Source organism: Colobus angolensis, unplaced genomic scaffold (assembly GCF_000951035.1).
Source record: "Colobus angolensis palliatus isolate OR3802 unplaced genomic scaffold, Cang.pa_1.0 Scaffold8, whole genome shotgun sequence".
NCBI lineage: Eukaryota > Metazoa > Chordata > Mammalia > Primates > Cercopithecidae > Colobus > Colobus angolensis.
Genome location: NW_012121820.1, coordinates 16,008,888 through 16,030,229, shown reverse-complemented (window position 1 = coordinate 16,030,229; position 21,342 = coordinate 16,008,888). Strand labels below are relative to the sequence as shown.

General features: G+C 41.2%; 1 protein-coding gene across 1 annotated transcript in view; it reads left to right on the top strand.

Moving 5' to 3' along the window:
* The window catches only part of CTNNBL1 (catenin, beta like 1), a 177,636-nt gene that overhangs the window by 63,883 nt on the left and 92,411 nt on the right, over positions 1 to 21,342 (top strand). The window contains exons 6-9 of the mRNA XM_011929066.1: positions 7,254 to 7,347; positions 10,003 to 10,094; positions 19,495 to 19,567; positions 19,806 to 19,864. Of these exons, the coding sequence (XP_011784456.1) occupies positions 7,254 to 7,347; positions 10,003 to 10,094; positions 19,495 to 19,567; positions 19,806 to 19,864 (318 nt within the window). The remainder of the gene's footprint in view (positions 1 to 7,253; positions 7,348 to 10,002; positions 10,095 to 19,494; positions 19,568 to 19,805; positions 19,865 to 21,342) is intronic.

Genomic DNA, 21,342 nt, shown 5'->3' with positions numbered 1-21,342 from the left:
CATGAAGCTGTGGCTTAGAGAGGCCAAACAAATGGCCCGTGGTCACACAGCCAGGGTTTGAACCTGTGGTCTCCTAGACTCTATATTTTCTGCCCCTTTCTTTCCTCCTCTCTTTTGTTGCTACTGACCTTTTTACAAAGAGCTTTCACAAATGTTTTTCTCATCTGGACTTTCTAATCCCAAGTGCCAGTGAGAACAGGTATTATTACTTATTTTACAAATAGGTCATCAGAGAGGAATTGGAGAATGTTAAAAATGAGAATAAACCTTATAGCTCATTGAGGCCAGAATGTCTTTCCCTGCCTGTAGAAGACAGGGCAGTCGATGTCTGCAGTCTTTTGAGGAGCCTTAGGCTAGGCCTCAGAATATTCCTCAGCTATTGATTCCCGCAGCAGCCAACCCAGAGGAGTTGGTCTGTGAGGTGCAGCTGTGGCCAGGTGCCAGCTAGTCAAACTGCCTTACATGCGAGGAAACCCAGCTGCAGAAGTGAAGACTCCCACTGGGTTGCTCAGCCAGTCCTGTGACAGCTGATAAAAGAGCCTGCATGTTCTGATCCCCACCACAATCTGTTTCTACCGCCCTAGATATCCTAGTTCACTGGTGATCAGAGAGGGCCACAAAGCTGAAAAGGCACCCCAGCTGGCCAGTGGCAGAAGTGCATCCAGTCCAGCCCCTACCCTGATACCACCTGTGGAGCTCTGGCCACCTGCAGAGCTGTATCCTTCCTCAAGGCTCTGTGGATTGTTCTTCCTTCTGTTGTCTTCTCTTGTCTTTTCTCTCTGGTAAGGATGTTGGTATTGGTTTTGATTCAATTAGCAGTTTATCAAAGATCACTACAGCCACTTGTATTAGAAGCACCTGGGGTGCTTGTTTGGCTACTTTCTAGTCCTACCCAAGACCCACTGAATCAGAATGGCTGGGCCTGGGGTCCCAGATGATCTCAAAACCCACTGCTACACTGCCCACCCCCTCCTCACTCTTTCTCATAATGTTCTCAACACTAGAAATTTCCCATGTGCCGTGCTCGCTGCTGGCATTTGGTGTGAATGAAGGGGTTGTGAACCCACTGGTTATGAAGAACTGGCTCTTACAGGGAGTGAGGCTGGAGTCCAGCAGGGCCATTTATGACTGAGTATAATGAAAATTTCTATGGCCATTTTTCTTTCAGGCTCCTTTAGAGAGCAAACTGCTACTTTTATAGAATTCAGGGCCTTTATTTTTCCTTTGAACCACTGTGCAGAAAGAAAAGGATGATGTTGGGAAGTCCTTTTGTTTTGAGGGGCATCTGAGGAAAGACTGTGGCACTTGCTCCTACTCTGTGTCCCCGCAGTGTCGTTTGTGCAGTCTTACCTTCTAGAGGTTAATTACATGGCCCTGAATGAGCCTTCCTGCCTGGTCCCTGGGCTGATTTTAATTACCATCCTTTGCCTGTCTGAATAGGGAAGACGAGAGAGGAACAGCTAGTCTGGCTGTTGCATGTAAAACGTACCCAGAAACAGCAATTCACACAAAAGTCCCCTTTGTTTTTTCCATGTTGCCAAGCCCACCGACAAAAGCTGCATCTTGGCAGATTTTATTGTTTGTTTGGAAAGAAACAGTTCACCCTCAGTCTGGGGAGCCATTAGGTAACTGCTATGCAGGATGTTCTGTTTGTTTAGTTTAGTTTTTATTATTATTATATTAGTTTAAGATTTTGACTCTTCCAGGTTTATCCTGGTGGGGCTGGTAGGAATCACAAGCACTGAACATTCCTGGACTCCAGTAGATTATTTGCTTGTCTGCAACCAGTCAGAAGTCATCAGTAAATATCAGAGAACAGCACTGGCGGTGGTCTTCCATTTACTTTTTTTACTCTTGTGCTGCATTCGGGAAGAAATTTGATAAGTACTCTCATATTACAAGGGTTGAGTTGTCTTTGTAGTTTTAATTTGGGGCCAATATCTGAGGCCTAGAATTGCATGAGCAGAGGCTAGAGGGCATGTGGCAGAATTTATTGTGGTGTGCAGTTTGCAGTTATTGCTTTGGTCTTTTTCCCAGTTGGAAGTCCTAAGCAATAGGATAGCACATTTGTGGGGAAAGAATGCTGTCCTGGCATTCTCAGGGATCTTCAGGGTTTTAAAATTTGGTTCAGATCCACTGTTGTTACTCAGGCAAAAGGCAAATATTTGTGCTTTGTAACAAGTTGATCTGGTAGCCTGTAAAATGGACTCTTTTCTGAAGAGTGGTAAACAAGAGGGTGTATTGCTTTGATGGCAATTCTCTGGCTTACCTCTCCACAGATGACTTTGGACTTCTTGAGAGTGATGATTAAATTACAGTCATTTTTCTACTTGCCAGTCCCGAAACTTGCCGTGTGCTAGGTAGTCCCATGCCTTCACTCATGCTTCGCCTTCCGCTTGCCCAGCCTTGCTTCTCTGGGGCTACCTGGAGTACTGCCTCTCATCCTGTGAGGCCTGACTTCAACTTTATCTCTTTCCTTTTGAGTTTTTTCCAGACTCATCACCTCAGCAGGATGTGTTGTTCTAGCACTTTCTACATCCTGGCACTTTTCACATTGGATTATAGACGTCTGTTTATAAGTTTGTCCTTCCTGAGGGGTGATCCCCATCAGGGGAGTGGTCAGAGCAGTGGCTTTGTCACTTACCAATTCTGTGTCCTTGGGAAAGTTACTAACCTCTCCATACTGTTTCTTTTTCTGTAAAATGGAGATAACAGTAGTGCCTATCATACAGTACCAAAGTGAGGAACAAGTGAGATATTTAATAAGTCTTTAGAACAGTCTGGCACAGAGTAAACACCTGAGAAATGTTGACCATTATCATTATAAAGGTACTACGCCTGGCAGATATTAAGCACTTAGCAAATGTCAGGTTAAAATTGTATGTATCATCTGCCACACAGTAAGATGTCTGTGAATATTGAGTTCAACAGACATTTTTTTCAGTTTAAAAAATATTTCAAAAACATTTTGAACAAACACTCAATAAAACCACATTTAGATGGGATGGGCCTAAATAAGACATGAGAGGATAGAGCTTTAGCTTTTTTTTTTTTTTTTAAAAAAGGAAGAAATAAGTAATGATAATACAAGGCAGAACATTGAAAACAGCTATGAGAGAGGCACGCTTCTGTGGACACGAAGAGGAGGGAGTGCTCGCTTCTGATGGAATAATCAGGAAGGGCTGCAGAGCTGCAGGTATCAGCAATGGCCTCTGAAGGGGGCCTTTCATATGAGAGCATATGGAGGTGTCCCAGCCTGTGGAGATGGAAGTGCGGCTGGGTGGTATAGCTGGCCAGTGTCTAGGAGCCAGCATTTGCTTTACAGAAACTCTTTATAGAGTTCCACAAAAGTGGCTTTGATGTGGACTACCAGGAGACTACCCTCCATACCCATTCCTGCACTCAGTTAACCCTACTGAAATGTTAAACTTTGAAGCCCCATCTCGGTTTGCCTTGGTCTTGGTTGGCGATGGATTTGTGCTGCCCAGGTGAGACTGAGGTTGGCCAGGTTTATGTTGCTGTAAGGGTACTTACTATGAAAATTCCTGGATCTTATTCCTTCCCATTTCCATTCATGTTCTCACCTTCATCTGTATTTGTTCCAAAGTAAAATTCATTTGTTCACTAAATGTTTATCGAGCACTTGATGTGTTCCTGATTCTGGGAACCAGGTGTACAGCTGTGAGCAAGCCTGACAAAGCCTCTGTTTTTGTGGAGCTCACATGGTATGAGTGTAGGGAGAAATAGTAGATACATAAACAAGAAAACTGTCAGAGAGTGGTTCTCTGTTTAAGAGAATTAAAATAGAGTGATGTGAGATAGAGTGGCTGGGAAGTCAGGTTGGATTAAATAATCGGGTGAGGCCTGAGTTCTGAAAGAAACCAGCCATTCAGAATGTTCAAGAGCAAGATGGGAAAAGGACAAAAGACATAAGGCAAGACTGAGTTTGACATATTCAAGGAACAGAGAAGGGGCCAGTCTTGTGAATGTACAGCTGGGGTGAAGGGAGAACACAGAGTCAGGGCCAGACCACACTGGGCTCTGTGGGCCTTGGTGAAGAGGTTGGGTGGCATTGCCAGGGTGAAGGGAAGTAATTGGAGGATGTAAGCAGGGGAGTGGTGTCGTAGCCTGACCAGCATTTTAAACAAGGCATCTAGCTGCTGTGTGGATAATGGACTGGAGGGGCAAGAGTGGAAGCTGAAGAGTTACAGCTCAGATACAAAAGGCCTGAGTTTTGCATTATGACCATGTTACTGTATTATTCTCAAAACTTGTTTGATCAAGATTCAGTGGGTATGGGTTTTATTGTTATTGCTGTTTTTTAAATATGAAATTTCTGAAACTCCTAGTAGGCAGAAAAACCCCAGTCTAACTCTTGAGAAAGCTTATTGGCAGATTGTACCAGATAGAAAAAGAATCCTTCAAACCCTCTCATCTGTCTCTTTTTTATTTCCTCCTCTTCTCTTATATCCATCCTCTTTGGTCAAGTGGAAGATGATGTCTGATCGTGCCCTTGAACTTTATCTCAGTACGACCTCCCAGAATATTGTTTGGGAGGCCTGCTAACAATCAGAATTAACGAGTGACTTATCAGAAAACATCACACCCAAGACAGTCCTGAATTCTAAGGCAAGGGTTCTCCGGCTGATGCTTTAATCCCTAAGCAGGATTTGTTTTTAGTTTCAGACTTTGTCACAGGTCCAGAAAATTGAAGGTAGGCCCAAGGGGCTAGAAGGAATAGAACAGAATGCTGATTTGTACTTTTACTCAGCGATATCCAGAGCTATACATAATATAAATATTTTTCGAAGATTTTTCTGAGCTAAATGTATTTTGACTGCTTTTGGCCTTCCTGCAATCAGATCAAATTGCATTTAACCCAACTAAACATAAAGTTTCACAGTTTGCAAGCTTAAAAAGGGGTTGGATTTCCGTAGCAAGAAAAAAGATTTTCCTCTAGCCGGAGGCCTGTTATCCATAACCATTCAGCTCTAGGACTTAAACACATTGCTCACTGACAGTGTCCCCACCACATTCTAAACAGCAGAGGTGGGAAACATAACTAAGAATCAAAGAAAGGGGGAAAAATAATGCAGATAAAGCGGCAATAAGCAATTGAAATTGGTGAAGCAGTTTGCAGAACTGGCAAGCAGTGTGATACCCAGTGGAGTAGTGGTGTCTGCTGCTTTAGGATTCAGGGAGATTATAAGTCAATCAGGGTGATTTAAGGAAAAACATACTGTGACATGGTTCATATTTTTCCCCCAGATGTTTTTCTGTTTTCTCTTACATACTCAAATTGTCCAGTTAATTAAGGAAAACATTGTAGTGGATTTCTTTAGTGCAGCTTTTGCTGGCTGTGAGATTTGAGAGCAAGATTGTATAGCTCTTGGCACAAGATGGGAAAACAGCGCTTTCCTGTGCTTACAGGCTCCCAAATCTGGCATCAGTGTTTTTTCAAATAGTATCCCCTCCTTGTTCCTTATACCAGGGCATAAAGGAGAGCCTAGAAAAATCTAATTCATTTGTGATTCAGGTATCACAAATTAGTCAATAATTTCACGTTTCCGTTGTCCACATATTTCCCTTACATCTCACCCAGACAGAGTAAAGAGTCCATGTTTCAAGATCTATGCCACCTGCCATTGCTTGCCTCCTCAAGCTCGGTTTGAATTGTGTCTATAGAATACTTTACATTCAAGGGCTCTGGAAGTATTTGGTTGGATGAGATCGTTTCCTTCTTTTTTTCTCCCTCATTCTCTCCCCTCTTTGAAATAATGGGGGATTATGGGAAAAAGTAGAGTTGGAGTTGGGCACTTCTGCCACCAGCTTTGTGACTTCAATCAGACTAATTAACCTCTCAGAGCCTTTACTTTCTCGCCTGTGAAAGATGTGAGAATTACATGAGGATAAATGGAGCAATTACAGTGCACAAACTATGTGTTCCATCAGTTTATTTAAATTTAGCAAGATTTACTGAGTATCTGCTGTATATAGCATTGTAGTAGACTTAGGATATAGAAAGATGAATGAAGCAAGGTGCCTGCCTTTCAGGAACTTGGCTTTTTCTTAGCCAGTGGAAGAGAGGAACAGTGAATAATCAGGTATCAACAGGGTAAAGGGCTAGATTCAAAGCTTCTACTTGATTCTTTGAGCAGTTGCCATGAACTAGACCTAGGGTAAGGCCTGTCACATATTTTCATTTACTCTTTAGAACTTATCCCCATTTCATAAGTGAGGAAACCGAAACACTGAGAGGGAGGATGACACAAATATGCAGCAGACCGTGTCTTCAGATGTGGCTTTACTTATTGGCTGTGCTTAAGAATCCGTTACCAGATGGATCATCCCTTCTTGATGACAGAAAACTAGGTGTTTCCTTATTTATCTTCCTTGGTGTGCCTCACGGCTACCTAAGGGCAGTCTGCCTAGGACACAGATTGTGCACAGGAGGTAGCATGAAGTAGTAAAAGCATCATTTCACCTAAGGAGAAGGAAGCCTGGTTTTTGCCTTTGCCTCCACTGCTTCATAGCTGCGTGGTCTTGGCTGAGTCACTAACGTCTTGAACATCAGCTATATGGTGTGGCTACTAAAAGTTTCCTATCTGTCTCAACATGTCTGACTCCATTAAGGGAAATGCAGTAGCTTTCTGTGCATCCTATGTCATACAAATAGAAGATATTTTATTGTGTTGATTATTCCTTTTAAGAGGGAACTATAAATTCTTTATAAGTAGTAGTTTCATAAAAGCTTAGCAAAGAAACAGGAATGTTTTGAGGTCAACATAAAATGTGACTGGTGAACATTCCAGCGAAACATCTTTTGGTGCATTGGCCTAGAACTGTGTTTTGGCTTGAATGAACCGCTGACCTGACTTAAGATGGCATTCTTGTGAGTTGTCTGAGTACCACAGAGAAGGAGAAAGAGCACAGGGCTTGGTTTCAGATAGTCTGTGTTCAAGTGCTAACACTGTCACTCACCAACCTTTTAACCTTGAATTTTACTTTGTCTCCTTGAGCTCCAGTTGACTCATCTGAAGTTAGAGATAATGATGCCTGCCTTTTACTTACCTCAGGGTCACTTTAAGACTTAAAAGAGATAATGGGATAGGAGAGCACCTTGTAAACCATAGATTGCTGCTTTTTTACTTACTTTGTTCATTCAAATAGTGGAGAAGTAAGTATGGGAACAGGAACATTTTGGGGACCATTTTGTAACATCCCTCTCTCCTTTTGCTTCACTGTTCTTGCAGGTGGATGGGCAGGTGGTAGCACTGCTGGTACAGAATCTGGAGCGCCTGGATGAGTCTGTGAAAGAGGAGGCAGATGGCGTCCACAACACTCTGGGTGAGAGGAAGGATGCTTGCCATTGCCTGAGTTGCTTTGTGTTTGTTTTGGGACTTTGTGCTCATTTCCCTTCCTTCTTCATAATAGAGTCAATAGCAGGAGTGTTTTCCTTCCTTCTGCTCCCAAACTGCCTTCTCAGAAGTGAAGACCTTTGTGTAAATTTCATATAACTGCAGCTTTGGTTTGGCTTGTAGGTAATAAAAGCAGAAATCCACTAAGTAGGTAACCTTCCTAGTCAAAAACCGCTGGCTCTGGTTAGCAGGCCTTTGCCTCCAAAAGTTAGGATGAAGTCTATGCTGGTTAATTTTGTTTCCTTTGGAATGTGTATATTTAAACATTTTAAATCATTTTAGGTTGGTTTTTCTTATCACTTTCCTTCAATGGAACTGCAAACTTTTGGACCACTGTGTACCTTTGTAGGACATTTTATTTGAAAAAGAGTTAGTGTTTCTTTCTCTTCTTAGGTATAGACTACCATGTAAACTGTGAGTTGAAATATATTGCTACTACTTGACTGTCCCTACATCAGATTTTCGTTTAAAATGATTCCTCTGTAGTATTTCTCCTCTTCCTTCTCCTCCTTGAATCTCCCCAGTCTTTCCTTTTGTAAAGTTATTGAACCAATATCCTATTTAAAATTGTGTTTTGGGGGTAGCCCTCTTTATTACTGGTCACTGTCTTATAAAACCAGAGATGACATATCTGTAAGCAGAGCTTGAGAAATGAACGAGGCCCAGTGGAAGCAGAAAATTTGATGAGATTAGATTTTTATTTTTAGCTCCTTTGTGTACCACGTATTTCTATTGTAGTTCTGGACTCTTTTCCTTGAGGATTATCATAAAGAAGGGGAAAGATGGGCACCTGGGGGGAAGAGGAGGAACACAACACTCTGTAATTTGGGTTGGCTGTAGTCTAGAGCCAGAATTTGGCATTGCTATTTGTTAGCAGAATGCTGGATTTTGCGGTATCAAAAGTCTGTTAACTGACTACTGACTGTCTGTTAATAAAAAGTACCAGCCTGCCAGTCTACAGAGATCTTTTTGCAGCTCGGCCAGCTACTAACAGCTCAGGAGATTCTTGCCTCTCTCTTGCTTATTGAGTGCCTGGTGTTTGTCAGGCACTGTGCTAGGTCCTAGGGTAGATTATGGTAAAGTAGGCATGGTTCTGCTCCTGACAGGGCAGACAAATAGGTGAGTCTTGAAAAGAAAGGAAAGACAATGCTGGGTGACAGATGGTATCATAGGAGTCAGTGAAAAGCACTGTGGGAATGAAGAAGAGCCTCCAAATTGCTGGATAGGAGCAGCTAGCTCCTGTGCGTGACTGTGGCTGAATATGAAGACAGGTGCATTTTGACAGGTGGAGGAGTGGGAGAAGGGCCTTCAGGCAGGGGAGTATCATTTGCAAAGTCATGAATGGGGCTGGGATTTGAGGAAAGACTGGAAATGGCCTGTGACAGTCAGAGGTGGGAGATGGAACTGGAGGAGTAAGTTTGTCCAGATAATGGAAGACCTTGTAAACCATGGCAGGAAGCTTGGATTTTGTTCAAGTGAGCAATAGGAAACCATCTAAAATAGAAGCAGAAGAATAGGATAAAGGCATGGAAGATTAAAACGAATGAGTTGATTTTTGTAGGAAATGGCAGAAAGTAATTCAGGGTGTTGTAGTGCTCTTCATCTCTCAGGGTTTCATTGCTCCTCTGCTCCCACAGCTTCGTGCTTCCCCTGCCTGGCCATCCTTTAACTTGCCACTGTGGAGGCTGATGTGGGCAAAGGAGTGAGAAAGAAGATAGGAGGTGTGGTGATTTCTTCAGCCCTTTCTTCTTCAAAATTCAAACCCAGTGTGTTCTGGGTATTGTGCGTAGGGAACACAGAAGTATAGCTGTTTCATGATAGTAACATATTCCAGGATATGGAGTGGAAGAGGGGCTGAAAGAAATGAAACCGTTTGATATTAAGGACTCCAGGTGATTAAAAAAAAAGTTCTCCTTTTTAGTATCATAGTCATGCAATAACTTTTTTTTCCTCCTAATTTTTAATTTTTCTATTAAGCAACACTTTGGCTATTGTAGGAGATAGCAGGACCATATATATTTGCTTCCTAGTACCTGGGAGTTACCTCTGCCAGCATGACCTTTCCCCTCTGTGCATGTTATTTTGTTCAATTAAAAAGACCATACTTGCCTGCTTTGCAGTATTCTTGCTTCCACCTGATGCAGGGAAGTAGAACTGCAAATGGATGAATCAGGGAAGAGACTCGGAGTTCAGCAGCCCCTGATTTTTCCCTGAGGCTTTTGCCTAGCTCCCTGTCTCTTTGGTTATGGGTTTCTGGGACTCTTTCGGGACTGGGTGGAACTTCTCAGGCAGATATCCACCCTTTTGTGTGTTCTGCTCTAGTGTTCCCTATTAGCATAGAAAATCTATCACTTAGCCCTTTTATGTGTTCCACCATTTTCAGTTATGAGTTTTACTTATAGCATAACTGGAAGAAGAAAACCACAGCAACTCCCTGGTTAATCTGAAAATGACAGCCCAGCATCTGGCTGGGAGGAATGCAGGGAAGTGGGGAGAGGAATAACATGCCTGTCATGGGAAGCAAGCTTGTTGCAGACAGAAACAAAGTTGTCCTCCCAAATGACTGGTGTCTGTCTCCCTTCAGCTATTGTGGAAAACATGGCCGAGTTCCGGCCTGAGATGTGTACAGAGGGTGCCCAGCAGGGTCTTCTACAGTGGCTGTTGAAGAGGCTGAAGGTGAGTTTGGCTGTGGGGAACTGCAGCTCACACCTGTCTTTGCTCTGGGCGTGATTGATGCTGGGTTATTGGCATAGACTGTTATTCTGGGCCATATGATCTAGTTTGGGAAGCTTCTGGTACTTCTTGCTTCTTTCTTCTCCATTTTTGTTTGTTTTAAAACAAGAAGCTTTAAAAATAGTCTTAGTACCTCTGAAAATACAAACATGTTATAAATACAAATCCATGTGATACAGAAGGTATAAAAGTGAAAAGATCCCCTCTGCTGATCCCTTGTAGTTCCACTTCCCAGAGGCAGTCACTGTTAATAATATCATATCCATTTTCCCAGAAATTTTCTGTGTATGTAAGAGAGTGTGTGTTTCACAAACAGAATTATATAATATTTTCTTATGCAAGTTGATTTTCTCACTGAACTAATTGTTGCCTAGTTAGTATTCCACCACACAGATGTACCAAAATTAATCTCATCATTCCCACTGGTAAGTTTGTACTGTTACCAACAGTGCAGCTGTGAATACAGTAGTCCCCTCTTATCTGTGGTTTTATGTTACGTGTTTTAGTTACTCACAGTTAACCATGGTCTGAAAACAGGTAAGTATAGTATATACTAAAAGGTATTTTGAGAGAGAGAGACCACATTCACAAAACTTTTATTACAGTATGTTGTTATAATAGTTCTATTTTATTATTGTTGTTAATCTCTTACTGTGCCTAATTTATAAATTAAACTTTTTTTTTTTTTTGAAACTAAGTCTCACTCACTCTGTTGCCCAGGGTGGAGTGCAGTGGTGTGATCTCAGCTCACTGCAACCTCTGCCTCCTGGGTTAAGGTGATTCCCCTGCCTCAGCCTCCCAAGTAGCTGGGATTACAGGTGTGCGTCACCACGCCTGGCTGATTTTTGTATTTTTAGTAGAGATGGGGTTTCACCATGTTGGCCAGGCTGATCTCAAACTTCTGATCTCAAGTGATCCACCCGCCTCGGTCTCCCAGAGTACTGGGATTACGGGTGTGAAACACCGTGCCTGGCCTATAAATTAAACTTTATTATAGGTACATATATAGGAAAAAACATAGTAAATATAGAATTTATCTGTAGTTTCAGGTATCCACTGGGGGCCTTGGATCCTATCCCCCACAGATAAGGGGGGGACTACTGGATACAAACTTTTTAAAATACACATTTGTCTCAGTTTATCTGTATAATAAATTCATAGAAGTAGAATTGATAGGCCAAAGGCTATGCACATTAACATTTTTTGTAGTATTGCAAAATTATTCCCACTGATTTATCACATCCCACTGATAGATCAGCTGCCCCACTGATTGAGAGTTATCTGTTTCCCTCTGCTTCTAGCTAATCTGATGGTGAAAACTGGTGTTATTTTAATTTGTAATTTTAAAATCAAGTGAAGTGTGTTGGCTTCTTGTTGTTGATTAGCCATTTGTATTCATGTCTTTTAGCTTCATATTTATATTCTTTGTCCATATTTCTATTGGATTGTTCATTATCTTTCCTTCTTAGCATAGTCCTTGTGATTGTCTTTTTAACAGTTAGTACTGTCTAATAGAGTAAATGGGGGAAAGAAGAGGCAAGAGCTCCTCTCAGAACAGTTTTAACCAAAGGTGCGATGGGAGGCAGTTTGAAACTGCTTATATGCTACTGAAATGGTCCTCAGGCAGGCAAGGATCCCAACTTTTTGGTGAGAAGGAGGCACTTGTTTGTAGCTAAAGTCATGCTCTAATTAATGGCTTTGCTCTGCTTCAGAGTGTCATAAACATCCAGAAAGTCTGGGCTGTATCAGGTCAGATTTGTCCTGCACTGTCTTGGCAGGGCTAAAGGAGAAGGTTCTGCCTAAGATATCATATGCTCCTTGGTTTTCTCCATTTTTGACACTCTAGTCTTTTCCAATCGTGTTTATTCAACCATTTGTTCCCATTAAATCTGTAACTTTGATTTACATAACATATTGGCTCAAGGATGCTCAGCTAGCCCAGCTGCTACCATTAGTGGGTATGGGCACATTTGCCTAGCAGAGGTCAGTAAACTGTAACTCCCTCCAACCCCCATCCCTCTTGCCTTTGAGTCTTGCATCCAGCAAGTAGTTAATTCGTGCATTGTCATTTGCAACTTCCTTTTGACCTCCTCTCTTGAGTCTAAATATCCTTTGGTTTTAGAACTAGACTTGTTTCTCATTTAATTTCCTTTACATCTCTCTAAACTCAGTTTCTTCTTTCCTCAGTATTCCACACGTTTTTATCCTCCAAAACCTTGAGATGTTTTGGGAGCAACAAGTGGAGGAGAGGAAAGTAGAGCACTGAGTTTTGAAGGGGTGGCGTAGATGTCAGGGACCTGAGTTGTTGGGGGAGTAACCACAGGTTAGGGACGCAACCTTAAAATATACAAAATAATTCAATCCTTTTTTGTGTGTGTGTGTCTCTGTTATGTCAGGACAGATTTTTCCAAGTTACTTGAGACTTAATACTCATTCAGGGATCTTCATTAAACTAGAATGTCAGACCTTCTGCCTTTTGAAAGTTGTTGAAACTTCCCAGAGTCTTTTTTTTTTTTTTAAATTGGTAACATTGGAAGGGAAATTGACTTTTGAGTGTTTGACTTGGATGCCATTACCCTTATGATCATAATGAAGGGGCCCATTTGGTAGTTTAGCAAACTATTTTTGACTCTTGCCACATAGGCACTGCATTGGTGTGATCCTCAGGGCATAAACAACCATGTTGCTGTCTCTGAAACAGTTTTCAAGCTTTTAGGGATATTTAAACATCAAAATGCTATTTGGGTTTTTTACTGGTAAGCAAGTGCTTTTAGAAGAAAACTGTACTGCCCAGGCTTAATTAATTCTTTCATTAATTAGTTAATGAAATAAAGTCCTGCTTAAGAGTGAGGCCAGCAAGAGGGCATGTCCTTCACAGCAATGCCTTGCTCTTATTTCTCATAATCGAGGGAAGTACTTGTTATAATCTTCACGCTCTTCAACATCATAGTGACTCTTAGTGAGTCCTGGACCCAGATCCTGACTTTCACTTATTAACTGTGTAACTGTGGGTAACGGCCTCTTAACTTTTCTGGCCTGTTTTCTCCTTTGAAAAATGGGGATCATACTCCCTGCCCTTCCAATCTCACAAGGTTATTGTGAAATCAAATATGAGAATGCTTTTAAATTGTAAAGATGTTATAGCAGTGGGTTTCAGCTGGGGGTTTGTATTAAGATCACCAGTGGAACTGAAAAAATAGATTCCCACACTGTACCCTAGACCTACTGTCTCAGTCTCTGTCTTTGGTATATTTTAGAAATGTTTCAAACACATGTGATTCTAATGTACAACTCTCACTAAGATCCACTTGTCTCTGGAAATGTGGACCTTCTTGTTAACGATTTTACTCTGGAGACTAATTTAAAACTCTGTTTTCACTATGCCATTCCCCATTCAGAAACTTATCTGGAGTGATGCTGTGCCTTCTACATCAGATCCCAGCTTCTCTGCCTCTTACCCTGACCCAGTTTGACCTTTTCATTTTTCAGTTTTGAAACATTGGCCTTTGTTACCTTTTAGATACCTTTTTTTTTTTTCTTTTTTTTTAAAATCTATCCCCTGCTCTGCAAAGGTCAAAATTATCTTGACCTCTGTGTCTGGCTTTGTTCCTGCTCCTGACTCTATCAGGAATGACTGGCTCCTCTCTTCCATTCGTATTTCTAAATTTTACACACCCTTCATGAAACAGCTTAAATCCCTAATCTTCACTTTTAGAACTAAAAGGAAATCTGTAAGTTCTGCTGTAGATAAAAAATTTAAAATTGAGACCTGTCGATATTAAGTGCCTTGCCCAAACCCCTGTAGCTAGTTAGAGATAGAACTAGGATTAAGACCCAAGCCTCCAGAATTTTCCTTATGCCCCCTTTCCATAGTACTTTGCCTCCAGCCTGTACTGCCCACTTTCTTTTATAAAAAAATCAACCCCTTCATCTTTTTCCAGTGGGTTCTCTTGTGAGAGTTAGCCTATCTGGGTTCTAGCATCTACCCGCAACTGTGTGACACTCTTGGAGCATCTTCTCTCCATCTGTAAAGTGGAGATGACTCCATCACCTGGCCAACTTGAATATTCTTATGTGTGCTGATTTTCTTTCTCCAAATATCTCTAAATTTTATAATTACAAGGACTGTGTCTATGTCATATCTGTATCTCCTCCCAGCTGTTCTCAAACTATGTTTCCCAACCAGGAGCATCAGCATCACCTAGCACCTTGTTAGAAATGCAAATTCTTGGGTCCACCCAGACCCACTGAATCTGCAAAGTTGGAGTAGAGCCTGGTAATCTGTGTTTTTGTTGTTGTTGTTGTTTTTTGAGACGGAGTCTCGCTCTGTCACCCAGGCTGGGGTGCAGCGGTGCAATCTTGGGTCACTGCAAGTTCCGCCTCCTGGGTTCACGCCATTCTCCTGCCTCAGCCACCTGAGTAGCTGGGACTAGAGGCGCCTGCCACCATACCCAGCTATTTTTTTGTGTTTTTAGTAGAGATGGAGTTTCACCGTGTTAGCCAGGATGATCTTGATCTCCTGACCTCTTGATCCACCCTCCTTGGCCTCCCAAAGTGCTGGGGTTACAGGTGTGAGCCACCGCACCGGGGCCAGTCTATGTTTTAATAAGCCCTCAAGGTGATTCTGATGTAAGCTAAAGTCTGAGAACCAAGGTCCTGGAGTACTTATGTCTAGATTACTTGATAAAACCTTGCAATTTGACTGATCATCCCATATTTATTCAGTAATCCTTGAGTAATTCTTAAGTGAGTGACACATTGGTGACAGCATTGTAGTGTTGGATTTCTCCTTTTTGTACTGGTAGCCTAGCAGTATATAGAGATATTCATGGATCTCTTCATCCAACGAATCAAACCTCACTAATTTATTCTAATGAGGATAAAAACCACTGCAGATGATTGCATTAAATGGATTAACAGGTAAGTAGATAACAGTAGTGTGAGAGATGCTGCATCACAATTAATGTTTTTAATGGGGAATACAAGCTTATTAGGATAGTACATACTATTGAAAATAACAGCAAAACCAAGTGTTATTTTTCTTTTCTAAAGAAACAAAATTAAGATTACCTCTTGTTACCCAGTTAAACCAATGCTTCAGAAACAGTTGCAGCATTCAGTTAAATTGTATTTTATGTACAACTGGTTGATGCTAAAGTTCTTAGCCTGTATGACCAGAGGTTGGGATTTTGTAGGGCACAATCTGCTTTGACAATTGTACGGTGCTGTAGATATGTCTGAACCTGCCCCATGTGTTCCAGGTACCACAGGTGAGCTACAGATATAACCTGCAGCTTCTGGCTGTGGGTGGTAGCATAATTGTTTTGTACTTTCCAGAAAAGCAGCAGCTCCCAAAAAGGTGAAGTTTAATTTTATTCAAGGCTAGTACATGCTGAGTACAAACCTATGCATGACTCTATAATTACTCTGACAGCTGAAAGATTTAAGAGAGCCAGGCTCCTGGATAGAAGAGAGCCCTACAAGTTCCAAGTCCCGCTGATTAACTTTGCAAAATCCAAGAGACTATACCTGCTAAGTAAAATCTCCTTTCTCCTGATTTTGATTAAATGTCTTTGAAATTTGGCAGTTTGGTATTGTGCAATCTCTGGTTGAGATTTAAACAGAAATAAAATATCCTTTGTAAGTTTTGTCTTTGGCTAGACAGGAAAGATTACTTTCCTTTCTTCCCACCTGGCCTAATTTCTTCTATTTCTTTTCTACCAGATTAAAACATCTGGTTGTCGTCATCATCATCATCATCACTAAGTTTTCACCATCTGATATGAGTTTCATGTATTGACTGCTCACTACATACTAAAGTGTTTTTCTAGAACCTTCTTTCCTTCCTTTTTTTTTCTTCTTTTCCTTTCTTTCTGTCTCTCTCTCTCTTTTTTTTTTTTTTAGGCAGGGTCTCACACTGTTGGCCATGCTGGAGTGCATTGGTACCATCACTGCTCACTGCAGCCTCTACCTATCAGGCCCAAGTGATTTTCCAACCTCAGCCTCCCAAGTAGCTGGAACTTCAGGTACACACCACCACACCTGTCTAATGTTTGTATTTTTTTTTAAGAGATGGGGTCTCACTATGTTGCCCAGGCTGGTCTTGAACTCCTGGGCTCAAGTGATCCTCCCGCCTCAGCTTTCCAAAGTGCTGGGATTACAGGTGTGAGCCACTGGGCCTGGCCACATACATTATTTCTAATCCTCAAAACCCTGCCAAGAGGGAGCAGCTATCCCCAGTTTACAGATAAAGAAAGAATCCCAGAGAGAGGAAATGGTGTTGCTCAAACCACATGGGAACCACGTGGGAGAGCCTGTGAGCATTGGGCCTTGGCATCTCTGAAGCCACCTCCTCTCGCCAAGCTGCTTCCCAGCTGGTACTGCTTTTAGGTTCTGAAGCATTGCAGAGCTCAGCGTTGGGGAGTTATCGGGCCTCATCATTTTGGTTTCCTGATTAGATTCTTCCTTCATGCCAGTTTCTCAATCAGAACTTATGTTTTAATTAAAAAATGAGGAAGTTATCAGTCTGGTTTTTGAAAACTTACTTTGGGTAGATTGGAAACTCTTAGTGTAGTGTCTTACAGCAGAAGGTGGAGATTTTCTGCGGAACCAGGAATTCTCAATAGCAAGAAACTCAGCTGGTCAGTGCCTGTTACGTATATACCAGTTCCCTTAGTACAGCCACTTCATGAGGAAGATATTAATTTGGCCAGTCACATAGCTGGTAACTGTTAGAGCTGAGATTCTAATGCAGATATTTCTGGTTATAGTTGTCAGAAAAACTTGTGGTACCTACTGTGTGTTAGGTACTTTCATATTATGTTTTTAAATTCTCATAGTAACTCTCCAAATAAGTGGGTTTTTTTTTCTATTTCTTCTTTCTTTTTTTCATGTCAGTGCCCTTAATTTAAAAAGTGCTATTTTTTATTTTCATTTTACAGATGAGGAAACTGAGATCAAGAACGTTCCTTGGGTCATGAATTCCCGTTGTCAATTTACGGTGTTCTTAGTGTCTCAGTAGTTTTGTTTTTACAGCACCGCTATGCCAAAAAGTACCTAATAGTCTCATTTATTAAGTAGTTATGTCCAAACCGTTTAATATGTATTTATGTCCTTACAATTTGTTAGCCATTTGAGAAGATAATACACACAAATTGAAAGAAAAAATATTTTTATTTCATTTTTAAATACCATAGTTACTTCCTAATGGTATGTGTGCCTTTTGGGTACGGCTCAGATCCTCCAACCTTAGGATCAGATTGAACACCACCGCCGTCATTCTGATTTCACATCCGTTTTCACAGTTATTTTTGTCAGAGCAGCTATCCAAACACAGCTCCACAAAGATATGATGTCACCAGAAGAAATGTACCTTGAGCTCCTAGTTAATGCAGTGCCCAACAGATGTCACATTTCATTGTGTTCTCCGTGAAATTTTAAAATATCCTGTGGTGAGTTCAGTGTGGCACCCCAGTTGCCACAGCACATAGTTAGAGAACTGCAGACTTGCTCACATAGGCAGTGGCGTGCTCATGAGTCAGCCTTAAGTGTGTCTAATGCCAGATCTGTGTGTTTTTTTTCTTTTTTGAAACTTGACATTTCTACAGAATTGATTTTAATTCAAGGTAAGGTTTTAAATGGCACACCCGTGGACAGGGCTCAGATCTCAGGCACCCCGTTTGTTCTCTTGCTTAATTCTGTGTCTTCCCTATAGCAGGTGCCTAGTAAGTATTTATTGGAAGGAATAAAAACTGCCTCCAGCTTGAAAATAGGAGCTTACAAAATTGAATAAAGGACAAGAGGCATTAGATCCACAGAAAGGCCATGGCTCTAATGACCTACTGTCTTTTGGCTTCTTTCAGTTAAGTATCTTGTTTTAAACAAGAACCATGGCCCTTGCAAAGCTAACGTTTAAGTTGGTGCGGCTTAAATCTTTTAAAATATAATAGCAATACTTGGCACTTATATAATTTGGGAAATTTTATTCGTGAATCCTTGATTTTGATAGGGATGCTTACTCCTTGGCTTTTCACCTTCATGTTTTGATTTTTGTTAATATGAAACCATTTTTCTTAAAGTGAAACATACCACAGATTGCATAGAGCCCTGACTTTTATGCTGAATTTCTTGAAACAAGGCTTCACGCTTGCCCCGGGAGCATATCTTACATTTAGCACATGTAAGACCTTGCATTTATAGATCTTTTAACCTAAGATGGTCATACTTGGTCGACCTCCTGAAACCCTGTAGGCTGCACTTAGCTTGATGAGGGAGACGTGCACAGAAAACTGAAATGATGCCGAATATTGCTTGATTAGGTGCAACTCTTCCTCTTTAAGTACAAAACCAATATCTAAACAGATCTGTGAATGGTGGTAAGGTGATGGAAGTGTTAGTTCCAAAATAAATACTTCCCTTGTCTTTTCCAAGTACAGAAATTCTTTGTCATTTCAAAAACACAGATAGGTAGCAAAGGTTGCTGCTGATTAATAGTCATTGTTTACGTGCCTGCATTTTAAGGATCATGGACACCATAAATAAAAACACATCACTGAGACTCGCTTCTCTCTGTGCACCTTCATCCAAGGGGCAGTGATAATGGTGAGATATTTAAGTCTCACTACCGAAGCAACAGTGAGGACAGCCATGAAAGATAGTCTGTGCAGTAGATGTGTCCCCTCTGAAACTCCCAAGTAGCAGAGCATGCAGCAGGGAAAGAATTGTGGGTAGTAATTTGGGTGTTAAAATATTAACACATTTTTGCATATTTAATGTGGTTTCCTTTTTAAATAGTAGGCAGATTATGGCATGCTAGCAGATAGGTTTATGATTTCAAATTAAATTTTAAGCATTAAAAAAATCCAGAAGGAACTACTTAGTGATAAATACATTCAGTTAATCAAGAATTGCTTTCTTTTCAACTTCTCTGCTCATATATTAACTAATTTATAGCCTAATTTCATGATTGTAGCTTGTGAATTAAGCTTCATGGTGAGTTTTAGTCTTAAAAGTTCAAAACTCTCATTCTTCTAGTTCACATTTGAGTACTATGGGCTAGACATATATAATCTCTGGACTCAAAATGGGAAATCTTGGAAGTCTTTACCGAGGAGGTAGCCTTAATACCTGGGCATTAAGAATGTGAGAACCATTGTTTCAGTCTGTCACTTTACTTGGTTCTGGTCTCTTGAGAGCAGAGGCCAACGTTTTCCCCCGTAACTGCCTTTTCCCTTTCTAACTTCTCCTTCTCCCTGACTCAGATCGTAGTACTCATGAAAAATTTGTCCTGGGGAAGGAAGCAAGACCCCTTAATATTTTTCTCATTTCTCCTATTTCCCCATAGGCAAAGATGCCTTTCGACGCCAACAAACTGTATTGCAGTGAAGTGCTGGCCATATTGCTCCAGGACAATGATGGTGAGGCGCCCTCTCAGTATTGATATTCTGTTAGGATAGGAGCCAGGCTTGTTTCAGATCATGACAGCAAGCTCTCTTGCCTTTGGCATCCCCTTGCTCTCCCTCTCGCTCCCTGTGCTGCTTTTGTACTCTGTCAAGCTGTATTGATTTTGTTTGCTGATGTATCAGTGTTAGACGGCTGTAAAATCTGACAGTTAGGTTCATTTTTTTTTCTTCCTCTATTTTTTCCCCCTTTTAGAAAACAGGGAATTGCTTGGGGAGCTGGATGGAATCGATGTGCTTCTTCAGCAGTTATCTGTGAGTAATTCTTATGCTTCCTCTCTGCTGTAAGATACATGGCCTGCCTTGAATGGGAGGTGGAGCTGGAAATTGTGGGAAGGAATGAGCCATGTGCTGCAAGCCATATGGAGTATGTTGGCAGGTTTGAGGGTTATATGGAGGGACATGGTTTGCCTCCTTTTCTTAGTCATTTGCTCTTTATGACCAGACATCACTGTGTGTCAGATATGAATTTTCTTCGTCTTCTGATATGATATTGTCAACTCAAAAAAGATGTGCCTCCTGCTTAAGTGTGTATGTTTTGGGCCAGGCATACCAAATTATTTTCATTTGACCCACTCCCAAGATTGTTCACCAACCTTCCTTTCAGTCTGCTGTGAAAATGGAGTATGTTCATTTAGGATCTGAATAAGCTCAAGGAGTCCAAGTTCCACTGCAGTGGGGTGGGGATCAAGGGGAGGATGGGGAGGATGTGGTGCTGAAGGCTGGAGTGAGAACTTGGAAACTGCCATTTTCTCACTGTAAGAAATGTAAATCCAGTTGAAATGTTATTCTGCTAGCATTCTGAAAATACTGTTAAGATTTCCTCTTATAAGTTTCATCTGTGTTATTCTAAAAACAGGACTGAAAATAGATCATTTGGATAAAATCTTGAGAGTGTTGGGAGAGTCTGAGATGTCAGTTTGCATACAGCTTCCATCTTGGTGCCAGCAGCCTGAGTGGCTTGGCCTCCACCCCAAAAATAGAGCTTTGAAATGTGAATCTGTTTCCAGTTCTGGGAAGGTGCTTAGTCCTTTTCCTGTGAGACTATTGATCTTCTCGTAGTAGACTGTATGGGTATGCATATACTGTTTAAAGGCTTCTCTTAACATGCCTTACATCTCTGGCAAAAAGAAGGCTTCTGCTGTAAGCCCTTCCCATGAATTAAAGCCCCAGCTCCCCTGTGAGGGAATTCAGTGGCCTTGATTGTCAGGAAACGCTTCCTTATATTGAACCATGATTCACCCCCCTGGATTGTGGTTACTTTTAGAAGGGGAAGAAATGAGATATAGTTGGGTTGGGCAAGTGGAAGGCTTTGAGAGTAGTTGGCAAAGTTGTTTCTCATCCTGGATAATGATTTCAGGGGTGTTCACTTCATTCATTTAGTTTTATATGTCCTTTATGGAGTTGTTCTGTATCTGTGTTATATTTCACAATAAAAAGGTTTTGGTTTTTATTTGGGTTTTGGTTTTTAAAAAAAATCTGCTTGCCTGGAACTGTCAATTACTGATGGACCCAGTGGTCAGTTGAGTGTTTTGGCTTTTGTTTGTTTTTTGCATTTATTTAATATATGCAAATTATTTAGTTTCTCTAAAATGGAAACTGATGAGAATTTTGTTTGGTGAGCTTCTGTTTCTTCAGCCGTAGAGTTATGACCCACAGGTTTTAGAAATTGTTGGATGGAGGCTCATGAAAAAACATTCTCTTACAGTTCTGTGCTTTGTGCTGTTTTTGCT